This window comes from Medicago truncatula, chromosome 1, assembly GCF_003473485.1.
Source record: "Medicago truncatula cultivar Jemalong A17 chromosome 1, MtrunA17r5.0-ANR, whole genome shotgun sequence".
In the NCBI taxonomy this organism is placed as follows: Eukaryota; Viridiplantae; Streptophyta; class Magnoliopsida; order Fabales; family Fabaceae; genus Medicago; species Medicago truncatula.
The window spans coordinates 2,522,668-2,548,814 of NC_053042.1; the positions used below are offsets into that span (position 1 = coordinate 2,522,668).

The 26,147-nt window shown below is 31.5% G+C and overlaps 2 protein-coding genes across 7 annotated transcripts; both read left to right on the forward strand.

The window, feature by feature from the left end:
- The first annotated feature begins 5,015 nt into the window (after positions 1-5,015).
- Positions 5,016-7,142, forward strand: LOC11435981 (uncharacterized). Of its 6 annotated transcripts, none has more exons than XM_024778803.2 (5): positions 5,016-5,212; positions 5,963-6,220; positions 6,418-6,505; positions 6,713-6,779; positions 6,874-7,142. In XM_024778803.2, the coding sequence occupies exons 2-5, from the start codon at positions 6,004-6,006 to the stop codon at positions 6,925-6,927; spliced, it is 426 nt and encodes a 141-aa protein (XP_024634571.1). In that variant the 5' UTR covers positions 5,016-5,212; positions 5,963-6,003; the 3' UTR covers positions 6,928-7,142. The 6 variants fall into 6 exon arrangements, with proteins under 6 accessions (XP_024634571.1, XP_003588763.1, XP_024634561.1 ...); XM_003588715.4 differs by having other exon boundaries at positions 5,018-5,212; positions 5,956-6,220; XM_024778793.2 differs by lacking the exon at positions 5,016-5,212 and adding an exon at positions 5,253-5,329 and having other exon boundaries at positions 5,956-6,220.
- A 13,936-nt stretch (positions 7,143-21,078) lies between these two features.
- LOC11424506 (EIN3-binding F-box protein 1) lies at positions 21,079-24,618 on the forward strand. Its single transcript, XM_003588718.4, has 2 exons — positions 21,079-21,414; positions 22,000-24,618. Exons 1-2 carry the CDS (start codon positions 21,390-21,392, stop codon positions 23,904-23,906), a joined length of 1,932 nt encoding a protein of 643 aa, XP_003588766.1. The 5' UTR covers positions 21,079-21,389; the 3' UTR covers positions 23,907-24,618.
- Positions 24,619-26,147: the final 1,529 nt, after the last annotated feature.

The window sequence follows — 26,147 nt, forward strand, 5'->3', positions numbered from 1 at the left end:
AAACACAAATTATATGATCTGCATAAGAAACAGAATTGGGAGAACATAATGATATTCATGAATATCATTTATATGTTCTTTTTTGAATACACACAAATTTATGTATTCAAGAAAATTTATAGTATGATTTTTCATGAAAAATTTGTATTCATGAAAGAACATAATGATATTCATGAATATATATATATATATATATATATATATAGGGTAGGGATATTTTGACTCCAAGAGTAAGTGTAATATCTTACTTCAAATCTTGACATTTAATTTTAATATTGGTTAATGGCTTAGATTAATTGATATAATAGACTTTAATTCCATTTTCTATTGTAGTCAACACTTATCACGAGTTTTTCTATTTACACCCCATGTTTTTCTGGTTACACCCAAATTTTCTTAAATTTTTTTTATAATACCAAAATTGCCCTTTTATATAAATTTTCTTAAAACCCTAATTTTATTCATTGTCAGTGAGTTTCACCCTCTTTCACCCCACAAAGCGATCGATCAAACAATTTGATGTTCAATATCAATCTCCATGAAAATTAAAGAGTGAATCAAAATATTTTTCATCCATACTCAATTGGATATAAGTAAGTGAATTTCTTCTTCTATTTGCTAGTTTCAATTTTTTTCCTTCAACTGCAATGATGCATTGTACGATTACGGTTTTAATTTACATTGGCAAGGTTAACTTAAATTCAGTTTAAGTAGGTTCATAGGTTCATGTAAACTTAGTTTACATGAACCTACTTAAATTGAGTTAACATGAACCTACTTAAACTGAGTTTACATGAACCTACTTAAACTGAGTTTACAAAATCGCAGAACAAGGAAAACACAAAATCAGAACTGAGAACCCATAACAAGAAAAACACAATCGATTGAAGAACAACACTTGCTAACCTGATTTGCTTCGAATTTCTTTGAAATCATGAATGGACGGACGTGAGAAAGTATGGTTTTGAAAATCTTTGCAGAACACAATCGATCGATTGGAGAATTATGGTTTTGGAAGAAGGGTTTTGGGGTGTAACCAAAAAAGAAGGAATAGGCTTTTTGAAAATCAAATTTTATGAAAGGGTAATATTGTCATTTTGGGGTGCAACCATGATTAACTAGGGTGCAAGTAGAAAAACTCCTTATCACTACAAAATAACAAAACAATAAATGTCTTTTAATTGCTTGATTTTTTTTCTTCTTCCATTACTTTTTTTTTGTTTCACGCTAGAATTTTTGAGGCTTAAGAGCAAAACTTAAAAACTCTTGCATGGCAAAAATGTTTATCATTAAAAATTGAACAAAACTTAAAAACTCTTTTTTCTTGTTTGTTCAATATCTTTATTTTTTTTTTGTTTGTTTTAGTTTCTTAAAAAGGCCTGAAACAAAAGATAATAGAACAGAAGTTGAACACGTTTTGTTTTCTTCTATGCACCAAACTAGCAAGTATAGTGTTCTTTTCTGCTTATTAACATAATGTCATATATGCAAAAAAAAAAAATTCTTATGCAATTTTTTTGAAGGAATAGAATGAGTGAATCTTGAAATTTTTATTTCAAGGAAAGGATTTTAATTTAACCCTCAAAAAATATTTTTGCGTGAAACAAAAAAAAATCATGCAATTAAAAGACATTTATTGTTTTGTTATTTTGTGGTGATAAGTGTTGACTACAATAGAAAATTGAATTAAAGTCTATCATATCAATTAATCTAAGCCATTAATCAATATTGGAATTAAAGGTCAAGATTTAGAGTAAAATATTACACTTACTCTTGAAGTCAAAATATCCTCACCCATATATATATATATATATATATCATGAAAAATTTACACATAATGATATTCATGAAATTGCATATTGAAAAAATTCTGAATACACAAATTAAACTATATTTACATAGAGCTTATGAACGATATGATTAACTATCTTACTAGTTAACAACCGTAACTTACTCTTAAAGAATGTAACTAACTTGTAACAGAGTTGTAACTAGCTCACTAATCATGAAACTAATTTTATATTCATAATACTATTATTAAATTTATTAACAATTAATATATATTGGGTTTATCTATTTGCTTATTGGTTAAAATATTTACACTAATTAAAGAGTATTCGATAAAAATATAAGATTTCTATATATAAAAAAAAGTTAAATACTTCAAGATTTTTTTTACAATTAGTTAAACATTTGAAGATGATTCTATAAAAAGTAATCAATAAATTGTTTCAAAATTGTCTTAAAGTATATAGAGACGGAGGTAGTATACTAACATAAACATATGTTTTTATGGAGCACAATCTAAAGCAGTAATGCACACGTGGATGAGAAAGTGAAACTAAAATGTCATGAGAAAAAGGGAAATCAGGCTAAATGTGAGGTTTCACGTACATCCAACAACTAGCAGAAACTTGTATTACCTGCGACAATAGTCGATTGAGTTGAGTCAGGGTTAAATATTGTAGGTCAAGATGTTTTGGCGAGTAAGATTATTTTTTTTCTATAATTTTTCATTCAGAACACACACAATCGATCAAACCAATATTTTTCTTGTAATTTATCCTTATTTTAGTAGCTCACAAAAAATTCCGCACCTTTCGGAGAAGTTAAGAAATTCACATCCCTCTTTGACGTAATCTTTTGAAGCAAAAAGAGAATCATAGTTGATCTCTATTAGTTAGTTGATCAACAAGATAGCATAAGGGAAACTAATTTTTTTTATCAAGGGCACAGGGGAGGCAAATTAAAAACATGGAAAAAATACAAGAGAACTCTCACCATAACAATTTACATAGTTGAGAGATACAATCTAAAGAGCCAACACATCATTCATAGTGTAGGTAGTGCAACATCTTAATTTAATCTAAAGCTAATTAGAACCACATCCAAGCCACTATCTTATTAAAGTTCACTGCATTTTGATTAAACTTTATTTAAAAAAGATCTACATATATTTTTGAGATCTCAAGTAGTCCACGATACATCTACTAATAAAACATAAATTATACAAAGAAATAAAAAAGATTATTCGACGTAACCAACAAAAAAGATTATTTTACTGGTCAAAGACACTATTCTACTTGAGAAATAAAACATAAATTATACAAAGAAATTCTAAAGATTATTCTACATCCTTAAAAAAAAAGAAACACTATTCTACTGGTCAAAGACAACATACCGTACACTAAGTATGAAGAAAATAGATTATTTTTATTTTTTTCTGAAAGAACGAGGAAAATAGATTATTAAATTTAGAATCAAGAAGGATGCATTTTTTCCTAATTTTTTTTTTGAATTTTAAGGAAATATTAACAAGTACATCCAAGATCGTCTTTAAGGACTTTTGATAGTAAGCTTTTATGAAAATTTATATATTTAATGCATTGAAATTTATAATATTTAATTAACTTTTTAAAAATAATTTCTAAATGTAAGATCCTTAAAGAGTGTTCTGAGAGCACTCGTTAGTAAGACCTCTTATTTTATAAGCTAGAAAGGCATTGTTTGTCATTTTTCAGACAACCTAAAATGAGACATATATCAATCATACCAAGGTTCTTTCCTGCACAAGATGTGGACATAGAGAACACCACGAACAAAAATTACTTACAAGGTACAATCAAACAATCGAATACAACAAAGAAACTCTGCTAGGGGGCTAACCTCAAATATATCAAAGGATCAATGATTAAGATCAAAAGTTAAAGTTGAGTTTTTTGCTTTCAACTACCTAAAAGATAATTTTTTTTTACCTTTTTAAACAAATGATCAATTGAATCCGCTTTACCTAATACAACGATAGTTCCTTTCCTTCCGGATGACTCTTATATAGACTAATCAATTTATAATTTTATTAGAGAAACCACCGAGTGTGCCAAAAAATAACCCCCATAGTCAGACTGCTTTAAAGGGGTAACCACTATCTAACTAATAATCAAATGCTTCTAAAATTGTGCATCCCAAAAGTAAATGGTCGATGTTTAAAGAAACATAAACACCTACATTTTGTTGAAGAATCCCTTACTTTACAAGATTATCTTGAATTGATGATCAATTTTGTAACAAGCGTCAAGCAAAAAAAAAAAAAACGAAATTTTTAACTGAACAAATATATTCCAAATTATATTGTAAAATTCATTATGTTGCATCGGTTTCACCGTCGTGAATAAACGATGAACCTCACTAATAGTATAACCTTTATCAGATGTTAGTTGTCATTTTCACCTATCTTCCAAACCGTCATGCAAAAGAATAACATGGTTTATCTTTTGTCAAAAAAAAAAAAAACATGGTTTATCTTCATAATTTTACATCTTATCCTATTTTATTCATTATTTCATAACGACATTTTTTCAATTTTAAATTTTTACATTCTAAACATAATATCATATCATAATATATATCATCACTAACATCCAAACACACTATTTTTGTGATTTCGTCGTGTTTATATGACTTTGTTTACTTTGATTTTATGTCTTTATATGCCTTGGATTTTCCGTCTTAGTACGATATTATTTGATTGAGGTTGAAAGGTTAGCTTTGAATAAGTGCAGATTCAATTAATGACTTTTACGTCATCAACGTTGCAGATCCGGAGACATGAATTTTCTGGAGACTTAATGAATATAATCATATTTGTAGGCATAAGTATTCTATCATTTTATGCTATTAACGTGGATACTATGAGTTTGTTCGCAGATTCATCTTTTTTATTTTTAGTGACTTTGAATTTGTACTATATCGAAATAATTTATCAATTTAAATGAATAAATATCGTTTATTTTTATAAAAATAAATAAAATAAATCCAAACGCACTAATACATTAAGTTCTGAATAATCTAAAATAAACAGCTCATAAGAAGTCAAAACCCATTAGGTGGTGTTTCCACGTTTTCAATACAAGACGTCTTCAATACAGCTTTCTAAATAAAATAGTTTTCAATATAATTTTCCAAACCACCAAACAGGTCTTTATATAATCCTTTATTATTTTTCAAGAGAACCAAACAACTCGAATATTTGCTTCCCTAGTTGATTCTTTATTAAGGCATTTTGTACTCAATTTTCTGCTAACATTATTATTCTTATCATTATTGTGCATGAGGGACTATAAATCCTCTCCTTCAAGTTCAACGATTCATAATTATTGGTGAAAAATCTCATCATTGACTTTGTGTGAATACAATACAACCTTAAGTGTATAGGGTGAGTTCTTTGCTCTCTATTTTGTTTGTCTTCTTTTGGTAGTTGAAAAGAACATTGACTAATTAACCAATTCAATTCCACTATTTTCAACTGTTCCACTCATTACTTAATCTCAAAGTAATTAACTTTTATACATGCCTTTTTGATTAGTAATGATTCTACAATTTTATTCTCTTAATTAACTTGCTTACCAAGTAAAATATAAAACATCCAATCAAATTTTGCTACTCTCTTAACTATTCTGTGTATTTTAAGGTTATTTCTATGTACTTTGCACTGTTTTTCTTAAATCATGTTTAGGAATCTTTGCTTGTACTTGCTTTGTTATTAAGCAAGCATAATTGTTTTGTCATTCTTTAATTGGATTCTTTTGAAATTGGTATAATATGACACAACACATGGAATTTGCTTCGGTTATAGGATTTTCAATTTCATGAGATATATGTATTCTAGGTGTTGCTTGTTAGCACTTTTTGATAGATTCTCTATAAAGAAACTTTGCAGTTCAATTTTTCTGTTTTGCTGTTATTACTTTCGCATTCTTGTCATTATCTCCATGGAAAAATTCAAGCATAAATGCAAAGAAATTTTCTCTGTGAGAGTGAAACTTGTTTTATGTCAATTCTATTTGCATTAAATTTATTGTTACAAATAATAGTAGTTGAATGCATAGTTTTTTTCGTGATTGTAACATGATTGTATGATTCTTAGTCACACTTTTTGTTGAACATGTTTTTTGATAGAGCATAGGTTGTCTTAGAAGCCGCGAAAAACCTCAAGCTACTGTTTCAATGGATGAGGGATGTAAGGGAGAAATAATTCAAGGCCAAACCGTGACTAAAGATGATGGATCATCAGGCTTCTGGAGCAGCAGCACTTTTGAAAAGGATCATAGTGAAGCTCGGTCGCGGAGAAGTGTTTCTTCGAGTGGAATAACGATGAGTATTTCTTCTGATCTTCAAAGTAGTTCGAGCAGTCAAATTAGTCCTCCTGAATCTGTCAACCAAGGCATGTTTATGTTATTTCCATTGTTTCCTATTTTCAAAATTCTGCAGGATAGTTTATGAAAATAACTTATAGCTTATATCCAAATAATTTGACTTTACTTTATTTGTCATTATAGAATTAAGTTGTTTATACAAACACGGATTTAAATGATTTTGATTTGACGTCTCACACTGACAAAAGAAGTTTGGTGTATGCAGGGCTTGTTCAATGGAACCAGATAAGGCAACAATGGGCTGGAAATAAAAGGTCTGAGAGACAGACAGTAGCTAGAGAACCACGAATAAGGTAAATTTCGTATGAGATAAAGGTTTTTGATGTTGCTGAAACAGCGACGCCACTGCGATTGAGACTGCATCAGTCGCATTTGACTGCAATTCTACGCAATATTAATAATTACATTGCATTGTTTTGAGTATGTTTTCTATCTTATGTTTACATCAAGTAATTTTCGACGTGTTTGTTAATTTCTTACTGAGTTCATGTTCCACACAGTTCTAATGCTACCTATGAAGATATACTTGGGAATAACAAGCCTTTCCCCCAACCTATCCCTCTAAGAGTATGATTTTATGAACTTTATTCTTCAATTATTGATATTCTAGTAATAAAATATGGCACCATATCATTGATTGATTATAATATTTTTGATACAGGAAATGGTTTATTTTCTTGTTGATATTTGGGAGCAAGAGGGTCTATATGATTGATTGATAAAGCAAAATAGACATTTCTTCATTCTCCTATTGGATGGATAATTGTAAATGGTGTAACTCTTGCAAACTATTTTGATTTTAATTACTTGGTAACAAGAAATTTAATCAATGTAAAGAATTAGTTTTTTTTAGGAAGTAGTTAAATTACTTGTTAACATCGATTATTATATGGTTTCAGTTATTGATTTTAACGGATCAAGTTGATCTCACCAACAGCAACCTTTACAAGATTTCCGTACAAACTTCCAAACACACCGAACGAGGAGGTCCAAAGAATCAACTGATCAACCATATAATTTTTATAATTACTGCAATTGCATCACATAAATTAAATTAATGATAAAGATGACACTTTTTTTAGTAAAGAAGACACGAAAATTTAAAATAAGCATTCTTGACATGTTAACTTCTTTAAATAAAAAATTAATAGAAACCACAACATGCACATATACGTAGATAAAAGATTCACATTGCTTTTATTTTAATCTTGACAAATTGGAGACTGGTTGGTTCATAACAAACAAAGTTTTTTTTATTTTCTTATTAACCAATATTCTTACCCAACTTCTTAATGATATGTTTATTTTATTTAGCTAATCACCTCTTTTATTATTGATATCAGAAAATCAAGTACTACCTCCGTCCCTAATTATAGAGCCATTTTGAAAAAATAACGGGAATTAAGATAATGAACATTTGTATTAAATATATTTGTAATTACTATTGTTTTTACAATTTTATCCTTTAAGAGAGAGTTGGTTTATGTTTTCAACATGTTATTTATTGCTGATTGTAAAAAAAGATGTATAATAAATATGAGCATGTATGTAAAGAAATAATTAATGTAGTTGGAAATACCAAAAAGTTCTTATAAAAAGGGACAAAAAAATTTTCAAAAGGGTTTTATAATTAGGGACGAAGGTAGTATTTTTTAGCGCTAATGTTACATTAATCTTTGCCGAGGTTCTTTTTGTAAATCTTTGAGTGTAAAGATTAATGTGCATTAAGTTTAAGTTCCTCGGCAAAAAAATTTGGATCATTCTAAATTGAAGAAATTTGAAGGTGTATGATCAACTTGAACTACACTTACTCCATTGGTAAGTATCTTGGTTATCCTTTACTTGCTGGAAGGGTTACCAATGCATATTTTTCCTATTTTATTGATTAGATCTTCGAGGTTGGCTGGTTGAAAAGTTAGGCTTTCAAGTAGACCCGAGAAAGTAACTTTGGCAAAATTAATTCTTAGCTTTATACCCATTTACACCATGTATAACTATTGGCTTTCAGAGGGCATATGAAACAAGATTGATTCTAGTATTAGACAATGTATTTGGGGTGGAAATATTGTACATTGGGTGAATTGCAACACTAATACCAAATCACCTCAAAGAGGCGACATTGGTATCAGAAAAGCTAGACTTGTCATTATGGCTATGTTGGGAAAGCATGTCTGGAATCTCATTCAGAATCCTGAATTCCTGATAAGTTATAGGTACAATTAAATGTGTTCAAAACTGATCCAATTCAAACTACATTGGTTTGGTTCGAATTTTATTTTAAAAGTCAACTGAACCAAACCAAATCGCATACTTATTTATCTTGCGGTTCGGATAACTTTTAGCCTCAAAATCGAACCAAACTGCACCGCAAACACCCTTAAGTACAATTACTTACAAGGAAATTTATTGATAAATCTCACATTCTTTCGGCTTCTAAAAAGAGACTCGTATTCAGGTTGTTATATCGTTAAAGCAACAAATATTCTTTGTTTATGATTTCATTACAAGTGTGGCAAGAGGTGACATATCCATTTGGTATGACAAATGAATTTCTGTTGGTTGTGTTTTTAAGCGAATTTTTCATGTGTTACAAAACGACACTAATCTCCGTATCAATAACATTTGTTACCACGAGGTGTGGAATTTGGATATCATATCAAAGATCTTTCTTTAAGATGTTAAGATGGAGATGGAGACTAAACATTATACTAAGACCTAATCCGAAATGGTTATGAGTTGGTCTTGAATTTGGAATCTTAAGCTCCCTAACAAATATTCATCATTTTACATGGAATTTTATGCATGGGAAGTTGTCTAATAACCATGTTTAGTACACTCATGATATTTCTTTATATGCTTATTGTTATTGATGTGGTGCTTCGTCAAAAACTTTTTTTGAACAATCAAAAATGGAATATATTATCACCAATGATGTAATTGTTGCAGCATAAGGTGTGCCTTAACAATTACATAGAGAAACACAGAGTAGTCAAAGATACAAGGCAGTTAGTCGATACCCATACAAATGAGCGGGTTCGACCACCAATTGTGAATACCAAAACGAAAAACTACATTACTAACTTTCAGCCACCACAGGGAATAAGATTTTACTTTATCTAACAAATGTGGTAAAGAACTATGATTATTACTGAAAACGCTATCATTCCGCTCATTCCACAATATCCAAACACACAGCAGCCAAATTAGATGGAAAAAAGATCGTCGTGCTCTCGAACCACCTGCATAATTAATAAACTGCAAACAATGGTCTGTTATGAACTGAGTTTCGACCCCATCAACACCAAGCCAAGCTCACACCATCGGCCACAACGCACCAAAGTACGGACAAGACAGAAAAAGATGATTGACGTCCTCGACAAACCCACACCCAGCTATGCATGACCGCGCCTCCAAAGATAAGACCCCGCAACTTGCCAAATTTTGTCTAGAAGGTAACCGGTCCCTCAGCAAACGCCAAGCAAAAATAGACACCTTCAAAGGTACCTGTTTGTGCCAGATCAACTCCATAATTTGATGTAACATGGGTTGTTCCTGCGAGGTCAACATATCATATACCCCACGAACCGTATACCCGCCAGTCGGATCCGGTAACCAAAGTCACCTGTCAGAAGAGGAATCTTGCAAAGTAACTGTAAGTAATAGTACCCTACACTCCTCTACCAACTCTTCCTCCCAAGCCCACAAACGACGACGCCACTGCCACGCCCCCCCACCAGCCTCCACACCCAACTGGAACATATACCTAACCGTGACAACTTTGTTAACTGTCAAAACAAAAAACCGTCTAAATCGCACACAAAACGGAACATCTCCACACCAACAATCACGCCAGAAGTCAGTCTCAGCACCGTCTCCTAACACCCGATGCAAACCATCTCCCATCTCTAGTCGTCAAAAACTATTTTACAACTATTGCGGATTTGATGGTAGTTTGATTGATAACCTCGATATATCAAGATTTGGAGGTTTTATCAGAAATTCTTTAAGTGGTTGAATTACTGGTTTTTTTTTTTTTTTTTTTTGGGGGGGGGGGGGTGTATGGTTATACTACTAATATCAATGTTGAGCTTCATGTTATTTCTTATGCGTTGACTTTAGAGATATAATTTGTGAGTTATATTCTCAAATTTCCTTGACTTTGATAAAGGACATGGTCGTGCCTACTCGTCCTTATGCTCCTCTTATTAATAACATTTGTTCTTTATGTCGAGAAATTGGAATGTTGTGTTCTCTCATACCTTACGCGGAGGGAACTCTTGCACTATTTGGCTCGCGGAATTGGATGCTTCACTTTCTAATGAGCTCAAAGTCATCCCTACTTGTTCTTTTTCCCTCGCTTGTGTTGAGTTGATACCATCGGATTTTTTTTTTTTTTACGTGGAGGGAACATTTGTTTTTTAAAATATAGTAACAAAAAAATTAAAAGTATTCAAATGAAGTAACGAAAATTGATATGATTCGTAAAAAGAAATTTCGATCATGAAAATAAATTGAAGGTAAAAATATTCGAAGTAAGTTTTAACTCTCTCGAATCTCTTTATGTTGAGAGTTTTGAAGGTAAAAGTCTCATTATACAAGTTTCTGTCAATTAATTATTTTTTATATAATGATATTTGTACAACCATTTTATTACAACTTTTGTGATAATTTTCTCTCTCATACTCACATTATATATTAGACTTTAGAGATATCAACATTTTAGATTCATTCACTGAATGATGTATGTGGTTTATAATAAAGATCATATACATCATTTATTGAATGGATCTAAAATGTAAACTTTTGCTTATAAATAGTAATTGGACAGTGTGTAAGAGTACGCCTCGATTACTTGGCCAAAAACCACTTTCTTGAGGATAAGTTATCACAATCTACCAATTGTTGAACACTTACTTCTACTTGTTGATTTTTGTTTATAAGAGTGATGGAAGGAGGTACTTTTTACGAGTGACAACAAAATAATCTATGTGCCATTCTTGTTAGGCATTTAGCGGAGTGTTCCTTCATCTTCTTTGGCTTTCTATGGATGTTATATCTTAGGCTTTGTTTGAGTGTTTAGAGGAGCGGGGAGGAGAAGAGAAGTCTTTGAATGGTGGGAAATATATGAAAGAAATCTATCATATTTTTTGGAACAATATGATAGATTAATATAAGATTAATGTAAGATTAATATATTTTTAATTTTAAGAATATTATAACAACATAGATTTAATAGATAAATCTATCATATTTTTTTGAAAGATTAATATTTTAGAGAATGATAAATTAATTTATGATTAATATATTTGTAATTTTAAGAATATTATAATTGTTGGAACACTATGGGTGTTAATATGTGAATTAAAAAAATTCTCATGTCAACTATCCCTTTGAGTGCTCATTTATGAGGCAATATCATGTCATTGATTTTGTGGTGGCCAACTAATCCTAACCATTGAATTTGTAACTTATCTTTGGCTCCTCACCTATAAATAGAGCTCTCATTCCTCACTTCTGATCACACCAAAAGTTCTTTTGAGTTGTCAAAAAACTTTTCTCTCTTCTCCCTCATTTAGCTTGTGTTGACGAGTTATTCTTTTCATCTCCCTCTCTTTTTGTCCCGTAGGATTTAAAGAATGTTTTTAAGACCATAGTCCCTTCGAGAAATAATGTCCCTTCGGAATTAAGAATGGTCTTAAGAGCATAGTCCCTTCGGTAAATTTTGTCCCTTCGAAAATAAGAGTATTCTTAAGATCATAATCCATTTCGAGATAAAGTGTCCCTTCGGAAAATAAGATTGATCTTAAGAATATAACCCCTATTTATGTTTTATGCCCTTGGAGAAGTTAGAGGTTAGAGCGGTGGAAACACCATATTAGAGTGGTCTTAAAACTATATAAGAATGGTCTTAATATCATGATAGAGTGGTATCAATACCATATTAGAATGGTCTTAGCACCATATTTGAATGTGTATTTCTAGAACAGACCCTATAGTGCAATAGGATTGATACGATTGTAGCTGAGTTGTTTTATCCTGGGGGCGCCGTGGTTGATAGTTTGCTTGCACAATTTTGGGCAGTGCCACGAAACGTCTTAAAGAGAGCGACCTAGTTTGCGACTCAACCTAGTAATCTCTTCGGTTGCAGATAAATATTTTTAACTAATTTTGATTATTGTTCCAACAATAACAACATAAATTTAATATTTTGAAGAACAATGCAATTCTTGAGTTCCACCCAATTGAGGGGAATTTTGTATTAGGAAGAAAAATCAACCCCCCAAAGCTCTCCTCTTCTCATATCATCTATTTCTTCCATTCGATCCTTCCTTGTTTTCAAAGACCTCTATCTCTTCCCTTCTAAACTCGCAAACAAAGCCTTATGTAGTTTTCTTTTTCATTTGTATTCATCCTTTTTTATTCTTCTTTTGCTTGTACCATCTTTTTCTTGGTTGTTTTTATTGTTTTAGCTCTTGGTGTTAGGCATTTCGCTTGCTATCTTCGATATTTTTTGCAGCGAGTTAGAGTAACCTTTATACTTTCGTCGTTAATTAGTGATCAATGATACAAGTGTTTTCTTATTTGATTAGCGATCATAGTTTAAATGTGAATCCTATAAATATGCAGTAGCGATCATAGTTAAATGATACAAGTGTTTTCTTATTCAAGGGTTAATAGACTTTTATCTCCTGATAAATAGGCAAAATTTGGTTTACCTGTAAATTTTTTTGGAGATCCTCCTTGTAATTTAAAGAGTCTATGGTTTTAGACTTTTGGTGTAAATGATTGTGCATTTTTGCTGATGTGACAGAAGGTAAACCAAATTTCGCCTATATAGTTAGGGGGTAAAATCCTATTAACCCATAAATTTATGCTCAGTCATATGCACTAAGGGTGCAAAACTAAATGATCTTTAAATTACAAGGGGATTCTCTAATTTTTTTTCTTTACAGAGTGTAAACCAAATTTCGCCTATATGACAGGGAGTAAAAGCTTATTAACTTTTTATTCAATTTGAGAGATTAGTCTATACGATTACGAGGGAAAATTCCATTCATTCATAAAAAATAAAAAATAAGGCAATACACAACTTTGGAAGCGTTGGCAGCATCACAACAAATATACACTAACTAAATCCAAAATCCTAGCTAGTTCTAACATTACTTTAGAAACAGAGAAATGAGCTACGAATCATTACTTAATGTGTAATTAGCACAAGTGGAGGACAAGCTTAAAGGAAAAAGAGAATCCCTTTCTCTATATTATGATTATATAAGATGAATGTTGTGAACACTATTTTCTTAACTTTTTTAATACTTATTCTTTTATTAAATGAAATTATGTAGATATTATCACTTTACACATAATCCATTTCTATAATATAAGATGTTTATAAATTTCATCCAAAAAAAAATTAGTATTAGAGAAATTACGTTAGAAAGAGAGTGTTTATTGCATTTTTGAAATACAGATTCTAAATACAATGTTTTAAAAGGGAGAGAGCATGAATAAAAGTGAAAAAAGTTAAGAATGAGAAGCATGTGTTTTTTCTTGGTCAAAAGTATTAAACTTGATGGAAAAAAGGATTTGTATTAATTAAAGAAGATGGCGGTGGTGATGATGTTCTTTAGCTTCAACAATGAACCTGGATGCAATTAAAAACAGTACATGCATGCTATGCGAATCTAAGGAAACAAAAAACCAATACTTGCATTAGTTACATCCCCTTCGACCAACACAATTCCAACATAATTTCCTCGTACATGAATACGCTTGATGGAGGCAAACTTTGTCATTATATCTCTCCCTTGGTTTCAAAGTGTGACACATTTGTAAAATTTAATTTATCAATTCTATATATAAGGAAAATACATCAATTTACGTTAGGTTTTTTTTTTCTTTTCAATTTTACCGTTCATTTAAAATATTTTATTAATTATTTTATCATTTTAATAATACTCCAAATAAGGACTGATGTTCAAACTTTTTATATTGTTTGCTATATTGAAAAAGTTAAACATAGTTTGTTGGATTTGTTAGATTTTGAAATTCACAGACATCCAATTTTTATACTTTAAATCAAAATTCAAATTTCATAAAAACATGTTTCATAATTTATAAATGTTAGTGTATTAAAAAGAAAGGAGTATTCGTCTTTCCCCTAATTTGTTATAAAATAAATAAGGATTATGCTAACAAGTGCCTTTAAGGAAACCAAAATTAGTATGTTAGTATTGGATTCAACAATATTTTTACATTTTTTGAAGAACAATATTTTTACTTTTAAAAAGTTAATTTCATCCATTTTTACTATTTTTCAACATAATATTTCTATTTGTATCCTCTTAACCAATAACCTAAGGACATTCCTTAGTCTTTATCTTTCTTGCAGGTTAGTAATATTTTCATTTTACATTTATGATAACAACAATGATTTTATAGTTGATTCAAGTAATTTAAAAGACAACAATAATATTTGAACATACATTCTTTTCTAACACTCATTTAACACACTGTTTTTCTTCTTCTTCAATCTCCATCTTTTCTTCGTATTATCAATATATCACATGATCATAATCTATTCTCTCTATTCTTTAATACACTTTATTAATTTGTGTGAAATCATGAAATGTGTAACTTGCAAGGGGGTAATATTTTTGAAAGCAATATCCACTACACTCAATTGTACAAATTAATAGTTCTCTCATGAAGATCTCCAACATGTTTAAGAGTAGTATTTCCTTTAAAATGAATTATAAGTAAAATGAACTAATATTTCTTGAAATAATATTTATCGAGATAGCAACATCTTCTTTCATGATCTTATTGGTTACTTCCTCCATCCCAAATTATACTATCATTAAATTGGTTCAAAGGTGCAGAGAGTCTCACTTTTGAAGGAAATCAAATGATGATATGCTGAGTGTGTGAGTTAAAAGTGTTGTCACAAAAAACAATGTGTATACTCTATTATAGTCAAACGACCAGATGAAGATATGATAATCAAACTCACACACATGTGATTGCTCTTAATCTAATGTAATGATCTATTTCAGTATTTTAAGGCTTCCACGGAAGTCCCAACAGCTATCTTAGGCAATCGTTCTTTTTGTTGAGATTGCACACTATATTTCTCAATATTTAGTAAGAAAATCCTATATTTCTCAATAAGCATAATGTCAAATTCATTTTTACTTTATCCCACAGAACAAATTCAATACGGCGTGCTTAATAAATCCAGATGTAGCTACCATTCAGATCAGACCAATTTGATTTTATTGTGTACAGAAAAAATACACAGAAAAGAATATTGCTATCACGATTTGACGGATTTGTTCTTCTTATTCATGTCTAGAGTAATTTATCTTTATACATCTATGTATTAAATATACATGATTGTAATAATATCTATATTGTTTTATAATATTCTTAGATGCATGTATTGATAAATTATTATGAAAAACTGAACCATATTCAGAAATGAGCAAGTGGATGCTTTTGACAAAACTCCAGTTCAATTGATCTGGCTTTGGCTTTATGCCACGTCTCAAATTCAAAATTCAAAATCCTAAATGTGGGATAACAATCCCTTTGTGTGTCTTGTGCGGCCGCCCCTCCCCTCCTGCTTATGGATAAAAAATTGAGAAGTTGTATGTAATTTTTTTTGGAATAAATAATAGAGTGGTGATACATGTACCACACCATGTGGCAATACACCCTTTATACCCACATAAAATTCTGACACGTGACAATCTGGATCCCACATAAATAGATGATAAAGTGTGGTTGTGAGATGAACTTACCAAAATATCCTTAATATATGGGGTGTACAATGGAATGTATGAATAAATGGTGTTTATGTAACATTTTTCTAAATAATATCTTGAAACAAATTTTTATAAAATTTTACCAAACATAAAAATGTTATATTCTTAACCCCACTTTTCCACCAATTTTTGTGATAATCTTGAAACAAACACATCTAGTAAAAAGACATGTCTTTTATTAAGAAGTTTCAAAGGTGAGCCTTACTATTCACCTTAAAGAAAGGTAAATGTGAATGCACTTGTAAATGCTACTTAATCCTTAAAAAAAAAAATAGGGTCTGTTTAGTTAACCCTAAAATAGAGCTTTTAGCTTTTAGCTTATAGTTTATAAGCTCGTTTGACAAAAAAAGCTCTGTTTGGTAACACCTTTTCACCATGAGCTTATAGCTTATTTCACGAGCTTATAAGCTATTTTTCAGAAGCTATTCCAAGTAGCGTTTGAGCTTATAGCTTATAGCTTCTCACTTTTTCTTTCAATTTTACCCTTATTATTTCATTTAAATTGTATTTTTATCCATTATAATTTTATAATAAGCTACGTAATAAAGACTACTATCCATTTATTTCAATTTTTGTATATATATCAGCTGACCTTTTTTTTTTTTTTTGAAAAAATATATACCTTCGTTTTTTTTTACGAAACAAAATACTATTATTCTATTAGTGTTATTTTTTTTTTTTGAGGTAAGTGTTATTTTCTTTATTCTCTGTTAATTAGTGCTACTTTTTTTTTTGTTTTTGAGGTAAATGTTATTTTTTTTATAAAGTGGAAACACTTAAATGATAATAAATATAAGATAAAATTTTAGTGAATAAAATTTAATTTAATTTATAATACATAGGATATATTAAATTAATAAATTTAAAGTATTTTTTTAAAGAAAAATTAGTTTACAAAATTACAAATACTTAAATTAATGATATAATTTTTATTATGAATAAGAATACCTTTTATGTCATTTTACATTTATCAGCTAGTTGAACCGCTATTTTTACCAAACACTTCAGTTAGCTTATCAGCTAAAAGCTATCAGCTATCTGCTATTTTTACCAAACAGAGTCATAATTGATATTTTATCAAGGATATTATCTTCATACGCCTATGGCAGACAAATTTTAGCATATGTAACTATGCTAAAAGCCACTAATTATCTTTATCATGATTCATGCATATATGTTGTCCTTCCTTAAGCAAGTTTGTTAAAAGTTGAAACTTTAAATTTTGTGGGGTTAAGACTAAAGACTCTGCTTTTGACCCAATAAAACGCTTCTATATTTGGACGGTGGGCCAGCAATTAAAATGAATTAAGCAATGGTTAGTGGCATGAAACTTAGGTCAATTAATACCCTCTTGTGTGTTTACTTACATTGTATATAGATTTTGGTAGGTTGGGTTTGTCGCTTTGTCTCACGGTAACGCGTAAAAGGAGTTAGCTGCGTCCCTAGTTGGGTATCAAATAAATGTGGTTCTAAATCAAAGAGGTTACTATTAACTTTAGGGTGATAGATAATACTACACATCATTAATATTGCAGATTCATGAATCAACCATTTTTTCTTTTTCTTTTCTTTTCATATATAGTGGTTTGAATAAACGTATTTTTCATGAAATCTCTATCTATTATAACATCCTAGTCTTTTAAAGTTACAATCCAGTGAAAGAAAAATTGTACGTTACATGTGTTATGATTTCATTTAAGAGTAATTGAATAAATAATGTATGGCATCTAGACCAAATGTTATAATTCATAGTTATTCATTATTTCTAAAAAAAAAAAAAAAAATCTTTTCTTTATATTTAGGATCGGAGGGAGTATCAATTTTCAACAAGTGTTAAAAATATGCCGGGTTGTTTATACCATTATATTAAAAAAGTATGGTTAAATATTTTTTAATCCTCATAATTATTTCAATATATTTAAGAATTGTTTACACCGAAAAATAGTTGATTGGATCATGCATTGACCACTTGATTGCGGTGGAAGTATTTACCTATGAGCTAAATAAACATTAGCTAACAATCACCTGATCCAAAATAGATTGACGACTGATGAATGAATACTGAATGTGACTACCAATTTTGATGAACTTGGAGAATGTCGTTTGCTTTTGTTGGGTTCATGGTAATCTTGAATAGGAGTCAAATAGACTACAACATAGAGTTCACCAAATCAAAAAACCATATAATCACTTTTTTAGATATCGAGGATGGATACAACAACAACCTAATTTTAGTCCACCAAGTGAATCGAGTACATCGATCAAATTATGCCATAATGTTCTATCATGCACTTTATTTTGGTCTAATTATTAATCTCTAATATTTCGTAATTGTTTCGATTATAGTTTTTCTAGGTCTTCCTCTACATCTAGTGACATGATTATCCTCTAACTGATCTACTCTCTTTACTATGTAATCTACAAGTTTTCTCTCTCTCTATATATGCCCAAATCACCTAAACATATTTTCCATCATCTTTTCTACTATAGGGGCTATCCATAATCTCCCTAATATTTTCATCTTTGATCATATCATATTTTATCTTGCCACAGATTCAGTGCAACATCCTCATATTTAGTATGTTTATTTTATTCTCATGTTGATTATTCACCTCTCAAACATTCTATTCACTCTCTAAAAATATGGATATGGAAGACATAAGTAGTTATACTCAATCAAAAGGCAAGCAATCAACCTTAGTAGTGGGTTTTTGCATCAATTAAGCCATATGGATAGTATATTAGTCGACTAAGTTTAGAACATGCATGAAGTCGTATTTCCCAAAGTAAATTATGGAGGACAAGGTTGGTTGATGCGAAAGTTAATAACTTAGAAAATCCTAAACAAATTTGGATTGTAACTCAGGCGACGAGGTAATTATCTTTATTCTTATGTTAGCCATGATCTTAAATAATGTAATGGGTGAGTCAGTGAGCCAAGAACATGGAAAACAATGTTAATATGGGTTGCCTAGTTACCCTGAGACTATAAATACCATTACAAGTCTTTAGTCATCTCTATTGATTTTCTTTTTCACATTTTCTTGATTTTTTATGCAACCTTAGGTAATAGTTCACCATTTTACACTAGACGTAATTTTTGTGTGGAAAGGTTTAGGAATTTGTACGTAGCTAAGAAAAATAATTATTTTCTTAGCGTAATCGTTTGATAAAAAATGAGATCATTGTCATAGACGCAAGTAAGTTATAATACCATCTTTTCGACAAAATATACAATGAATAAACCAAACAAACAACTAATAAACCGAGAACAAGGTTAGTAAGGTAAGCACCAAATTTCGCAAGATGACAACACTTGGCATGTATAGTAAGATTGTGAAGGTGGACATACCATTGATGTTTGAGGCACCATCAAGAGTAAACGTATGTTTAGACAAAACCTTGACCACAAGTTCAGTTGTACAATGTTTAGGTTGAACCTTTATCATATGTTTAATGAGACGTTATTCAGAAGAATCTTGATCAATGATTCGCTTGGAGAAAAAGTTATGAATTATATGATTAACAATGCATCAAAGACATGCCTGAATGTCATTTTTTTCAAGCCAAATATTTGATTAATCGATTATGGCATGACTCTACAAACCACTAATCAAGGATTTGTTGTTTATCAAGCTCTCGATGATAGTATAAGAGCTACATGATGGTTGCATGGGGACACAACCAAGAACTAATATTCAACCAAGCTCGGCTGATAAATCATTCTTTAAATGTATCTCTAAAAGTGAATAAGTGAAAAATCTGAAATTTGTACCTTGGACCCTAAATGTCGCAATGTATTGTTACTACCAACTGAACTATGCTCAATGTGACTATCGTTCATCTTATGGATGACAATGGGTACCCTATGGGTAGGGTACTACAGTGCCCTTCCCCATACACGCGTTTGTAAAAAATACTCGTACCCGATCCCATACTCTCGCGGGCAACAACTTTAGTGTCCTTCCCCATCCCTTATGGGCACCTTAGCGCCCATACCCGCACCCATTACCCACACTTGAACTCTGAAAAATCAATAAAAATATCATAGTTAAAATAAAACTATGGTTCAAAAAATTTCAAATCAACTCATAAAAGAGTACGAATCGTAGTATTTAACAAAATAAAAAACATCCAAAACATCCTTCAAAAATTGTATACCAGCGAAGGGATCAATTATTGTATTAAGTACTTTTTAAGTTTAGGCTTAGACTTAAATAGCTAAATAAATTAATTAATTATATACAAAAAATATTAAATATGTATGTGCGGGTGACGGGGCTGGGCAGTATAGTACCCTTACCCGTTTAAATTTGTGGATAATACTCGGGCCCAAGTCTGGATCCATGAAAGCAGAGTTTACCCTACACGTTGCAGGTATTTTTTTACAGGTACACATCGGGCCTGAGTTCAATTGTCATCCCTAGTTCATCTGTATGAATATATGACATGACTATACAAACCACCAATCTAAAATTTGTTGTTTGTCAAGCCATCAATGATAGTATGAGAGCAAGATCACTTGTCACAAAGATTACGATACCATTTTTATTGTTATTATCAATTGAATTAGGCTCACAAAAATTATCGTTTATCTTATGGAAATGCAATTGTTTTGCTACGGTAAAAAAACTTGTCTTGGTATATTTACTATATGAATATATATTATCTTAGTAAATTTAGCATATGATAGAAAATTTCTCCCCACTAATTAGGAAACCTATGGGAAAATTCTGACCATGGAAAAAAATTAGCATATCCATTTTTTAAACCATCTCTAACATAGTCTCTCTTAGCTAACATTCAACTTTCTTAAACTTTAAGCAAGTCATTAGTCATTGATTACATTATTAATTAAAACTCATTGATTACCATTCTTATCAATTCTTATACTAAAAGATAAGGTAAAAAAAACAAATAAAAAAACAAAAGAGAAAATATAAAAAAAAACATGATAGTGGGAAAAAAGAAAAGAATAAAATAGAAAAGGAAACCCCACTTTCCATATTGAATGCAAGATACATTGCATGTGTTAATGAACCATTCATTGTATGGGAATCCGTTTCCCACTTGTCTCTTACAATAAAAACCTTCCCTTTTCCCTTCATTTTTCATTCATCTTCTTTTTCTTCTTCTTCTTCTTTCAACACCCCCAAATTTTCTCTTTCTTTTTTTGCCCTATTTCAATTAGGGTTTCCAATTTCCACCATTTCATACCTTCAATTCCTCTCTTTCTCTCCTAATCTCTTATGCATAATTGCCTTCAATACTCACAAATCAAATTCACCGTCTTCTTCTTCTTCTTTGCTGCTTTTTTTGCACTCTTTGGAGGGTTGTTTCAGCTGCACCCATGTCTCAAGTCTTCGGCTTTTCTGGTACTTTCAATGATCCTTTACGTTTTTTATTTGATTCATAGATTTTTAGGTTGTGGGTGTGTTTTAAATTTTGCAACCAAAAATAGTAGCATGTGGTTCTAGATATTTGATTAGAGATGATGATTTTGATGTTCATAGGAAAGTTTATTTTTTATGATGATTTTGATCTATTTTATATGAAATAATTATGGGTTTGATCTTAATTCTCTTATTATGTTATGTGGTATGGATAATCATGTGGTTAAGAGGTAAAATTTTAGCTGGGTAATAGTATTTGTGTTATAGATCTATAAGATTAGTATTTGGGAGGGTTTGTATGACATAGTTTTGATTGATTAGAAGATCTGATTAGAGATATGAATAGATTATAATTTTAATGAGATAGTAAGATACTTTAGCATAAGTTGTTTTAAGAATTTTACTTTTCTGATATCTTATGATTCTGCTTTGAGAAGTTTATTCTGCATAGGTTTGATTTAAGCAGTTTTGTTGAGTTTGATAGTTATAACTTATATAATTGACATAGATCATTATATTTATATGCTTAATTTGTTCTTTCCTGATGATCTTGCCTTATGTTTTCAGGTGATAACTTTTGCCATGGTGGGTTATACACAAACCCCAAGGAAGCAAATTTCTTCCTGTCTCTTGGCCCTCAAGTTGATGTCTACTATCCACCTCAGAAGAGATCACGTGTCAGTGTTCCATTTGTTTTCGATGGAGAATGGTTTGAGCAGAAGCAGAAAACATCTATTGAATCTTTGCCAGATGAGTGCCTCTTTGAGATCTTTAGAAGGTTGCCTGTTGGTGAAGAAAGGAGTGCATCCGCTTGTGTTTCCAAACGCTGGCTTATGCTTCTAAGCAATATTTGCAAGAGTGAAATCTGTAGCAACAAAAGTACCTCCTCAAATGACGAGAATAAAATGGAATGTGACAGCGAAGAGTTTGGAGGTGAGGGATACCTTTCCCGCAGCTTGGAAGGAAAGAAGGCAACCGATGTCAGACTTGCTGCTATTGCAGTTGGAACTGCATCACGAGGAGGATTAGGGAAGCTTTCAATCCGTGGAAGCAACTCGGAACGCGGCGTGACAACTCTAGGTCTCAAAGCAGTTGCTAGTGGATGTCCTTCTCTAAAGTCTTTTTCTTTATGGAATGTTTCTTCTGTTGGTGATGAAGGCCTTATTGAGATTGCTAATGGATGTCAAAAACTAGAGAAGCTTGACCTTTGCAAATGCCCTGCAATTTCCGACAAGGCTTTAATCACAGTTGCAAAGAAGTGTCCGAATCTGACCGAGTTATCATTAGAGTCTTGTCCTAGCATTCGCAATGAAGGTCTACAAGCCATTGGAAAGTTCTGCCCAAATCTTAAGGCTATATCTATCAAGGACTGTGCCGGTGTTGGGGATCAAGGAATCGCTGGCCTGTTTTCTTCGACTTCTTTGGTTCTGACAAAGGTGAAGCTTCAGGCACTGGCTGTTTCTGATCTCTCTCTAGCTGTTATTGGACACTATGGCAAAACAGTTACCGATCTTGTCCTTAATTTCCTCCCAAATGTTAGTGAGAGAGGCTTCTGGGTTATGGGAAATGCTAATGGATTGCATAAACTGAAGTCACTCACAATTGCATCATGCAGAGGAGTAACCGATGTTGGGATTGAAGCTGTTGGAAAGGGCTGTCCTAATTTGAAAAGTGTACATCTTCATAAGTGTGCATTTCTCTCAGACAACGGATTGATTTCATTCACCAAGGCTGCTATATCACTTGAAAGCCTACAATTGGAAGAGTGCCACAGAATTACCCAATTTGGGTTTTTCGGCGTCCTTTTTAACTGTGGTGCAAAATTGAAGGCTCTTTCTATGATAAGCTGCTTTGGGATCAAGGATCTGGACTTGGAATTGTCACCTGTATCTCCTTGTGAATCACTTCGTTCATTATCAATTTGTAATTGCCCTGGATTTGGCAACGCCACCCTTTCTGTACTCGGAAAGTTGTGCCCTCAGCTTCAACAAGTTGAATTGACTGGACTTAAGGGAGTGACAGATGCTGGGTTGCTTCCACTGCTCGAGAGCTCTGAGGCTGGTCTTGTCAAAGTCAATCTTAGCGGTTGCGTAAATCTTACAGACAAAGTTGTTTCATCCCTGGTCAATCTGCATGGTTGGACTCTTGAGATTCTGAACCTCGAAGGTTGTATAAACATCAGCAATGCTAGCTTGGCAGCAATTGCTGAACATTGCCAATTGCTTTGTGATCTTGATTTTTCCATGTGCACAATCTCTGATTCTGGGATAACAGCCCTGGCACATGCGAAACAGATCAATCTACAGATTCTTTCTTTGTCAGGTTGCACTTTGGTTACAGACAGGAGTTTGCCCGCTTTGAGAAAATTGGGCCACACCCTTTTGGGACTAAATATCCAGCATTGCAATTCAATCAGCAGCAGCGCGGTTGAGATGCTTGTTGAACATCTTTGGAGGTGTGACATCCTTTCCTGAACTGCAAGATTTAATCTCACACGGCAATTTAGGCTCGATACAGAACATGCAGAAGTCTAGTTACACGGCATAGTAGTTTTTTGGTCCATTAACTTTGGGTCTTGATCATCATCCAGCGACTCGGGTCCCTTTTTCCGGAGTATGCAGTCATTTAACCATATTTTTTTGCAGATTCCTTTGATTGGAATTCTGTTTTTGGCACCATGTATTTGGTTTGCTGTTTTTAAATGGCTGCATATCTCTGAGAACACAACTACCGGGTTCTGGAGTTAGGAATCTTTGTTACTTTGGGTTGGCACCTGATGTTTTTAGCTCGGCTTTGTATCGGTTTTGCCACAATTTCTTAGTTCCCTCTGTCTATGTTTTTACAGTTATCTGTACCACGGTGTCCATAGGTGTTTTGACTCAAAGGGAGGTATCGGTATTTGTGCTCTTGTTAGGGTTGTTGCAGTTGTCTAGTTCAGAGTTATGATGCCTTGTGTTCGGGGGCCTTGGCTGTGGCAGCAAGTTATACATGTCTGCCATGACAATCTTTTTCCATTGGGAAAGGTTGTTTTTTATACCAGGCCCTAGTTTTTTTAAGGCTTCATTTTTTTATGAACTTGTCACTGTAACTTCTATATTGTGTACTGATGCTGATATCTGCCCCTTTGTGTTGTATGGTATATTACCACAATGATGAAATAAAATTTGCAGTTTCTTTCCAAAAGCATTTGTTTTGACATTCATCCTTACTTTGATTTTATTTCACAAGTTTCTTAACTAAATTATCCCATTATCATTAAGTCATAATCAAAATTATCCCGTTAATGAAGTTGTGTAACAACATTACCTTATTATCATTGGTGGAGAAGAACATAATTGGTTGGTGGTTCCATTCTTATTAAGTCATCTTCAGCATACGAAAGAAGCTTGTGGTACATCTAATATAACTTTATATTGTGAATTATGAGTCATATCTTTGCAACTTGACTCTAATTTATTATTACAAGGGTTTTCTCTACGGGTGCAAGTGGTTTAAGTTAATAATGCTTTGTACAGGTTAAGAAGTAAAGTATTGCTTAGGATGTGTTTGGATTGAGGGTTTAGAAGGGGAGGGTTCATTTTTATCTTTTAAATTACGACCAATATAAAATGTTTTTTCAAAATAAATTAAGTGTTTTTGAAGTATTATATGATCATTTATTATATTGTTAATTCGATTTTTTAAAAATTATTTTATAATATCTGTAATTTAAAAAAGAAAACTAAGTCATCTCCTCCCTTCCTCTTCTAAACTCTCCATCCAAACACACCTTTAGTAAACAAGTTGGAATGTAATAATACAACTGAACATATGAAAGTATTTTATGTATAAAAAAGATAATCTAGTTTAACCATAAAAGAAAGAAGAGAATAATAATTTTCCTTTCAAAATAGAAAAAACAATCTATTTATATGTTAAAGGGTTCGTTTTTTAAAATTTAAAGGGAAATGCTAACATTTGCCTTTTAGGCATTTGTTAAAAAATCTAAAGAAATTTTTTGTCTTGAGAATGATGCATTTAATACGTTGAAATTTTAAAAAGTAATTTTTTATATATAAAATTTATCAATTATTTCTATTTTTTGAATCTTTAACAAATATAAGGACACTTGTTAGCAAGACAGTTATTGATAATTAAAAAAAATTATAATAGAGAATACTAGATAGAAGAAACCAAGAATAAATGTATTATGCATGTGTACTTGACTCATCCATGGTTTATATTGTGAATCGTGGAGGTTCATGTTGCACAAATTTAAGACTTTAAGAAGATTTTTGAATTTGAATATGTGTTCCTTATAAAAATTTGACAAATTAAGGTTTAGGTTCAATGGTTCATTGTCAGAGACATAAAAATGACACATGCAATGTCACATGCATTATCATTGTATAGCAATCATTCATGTACTACCACCCACTACATGACCCACACCGAAGCTTCCATATACGTTTAATAGAGACAGGAACAGCAAGTTAAGTCTGGGACACAACACAAGCCCCACTTGGGTCACTATAATTTATTAATTTCAAAAGATTTTATTTTTCTTCTTTGAAATTGATGTATATCCTCTTGTGGGAGACATCGAGATCGATTGATAAATAAGAACAGGGAATCTTCTTAGACAGGTTCTATTCTGAACTGGTCCTCTTATAACGACGCAGTAATAATATATGTTGGAAAATAAATTTTAGACACCCTTTATTTTGCCAAATGAA

What these genes read in the sequence shown, in the direction of transcription:
- LOC11435981 (XM_013610340.3), top strand. Translation starts at nt 5,769, where the DNA reads ATGGAAAAATTCAAGCATAAATGCAAAGAAATTTTCTCT. An exon ending in AATGCAAAGAAATTTTCTCT is followed by an intron (nt 5,808 to 5,955) that starts GTGAGAGTGAAA and finishes GTTTTTTGATAG; the next exon opens with AGCATAGGTTGTCTTAGAAG. An exon ending in GCTAGAGAACCACGAATAAG is followed by an intron (nt 6,506 to 6,712) that starts GTAAATTTCGTA and finishes TGTTCCACACAG; the next exon opens with TTCTAATGCTACCTATGAAG.
- LOC11424506 (XM_003588718.4), top strand. Translation starts at nt 21,390, where the DNA reads ATGTCTCAAGTCTTCGGCTTTTCTG. An exon ending in TCAAGTCTTCGGCTTTTCTG is followed by an intron (nt 21,415 to 21,999) that starts GTACTTTCAATG and finishes TTATGTTTTCAG; the next exon opens with GTGATAACTTTTGCCATGGT.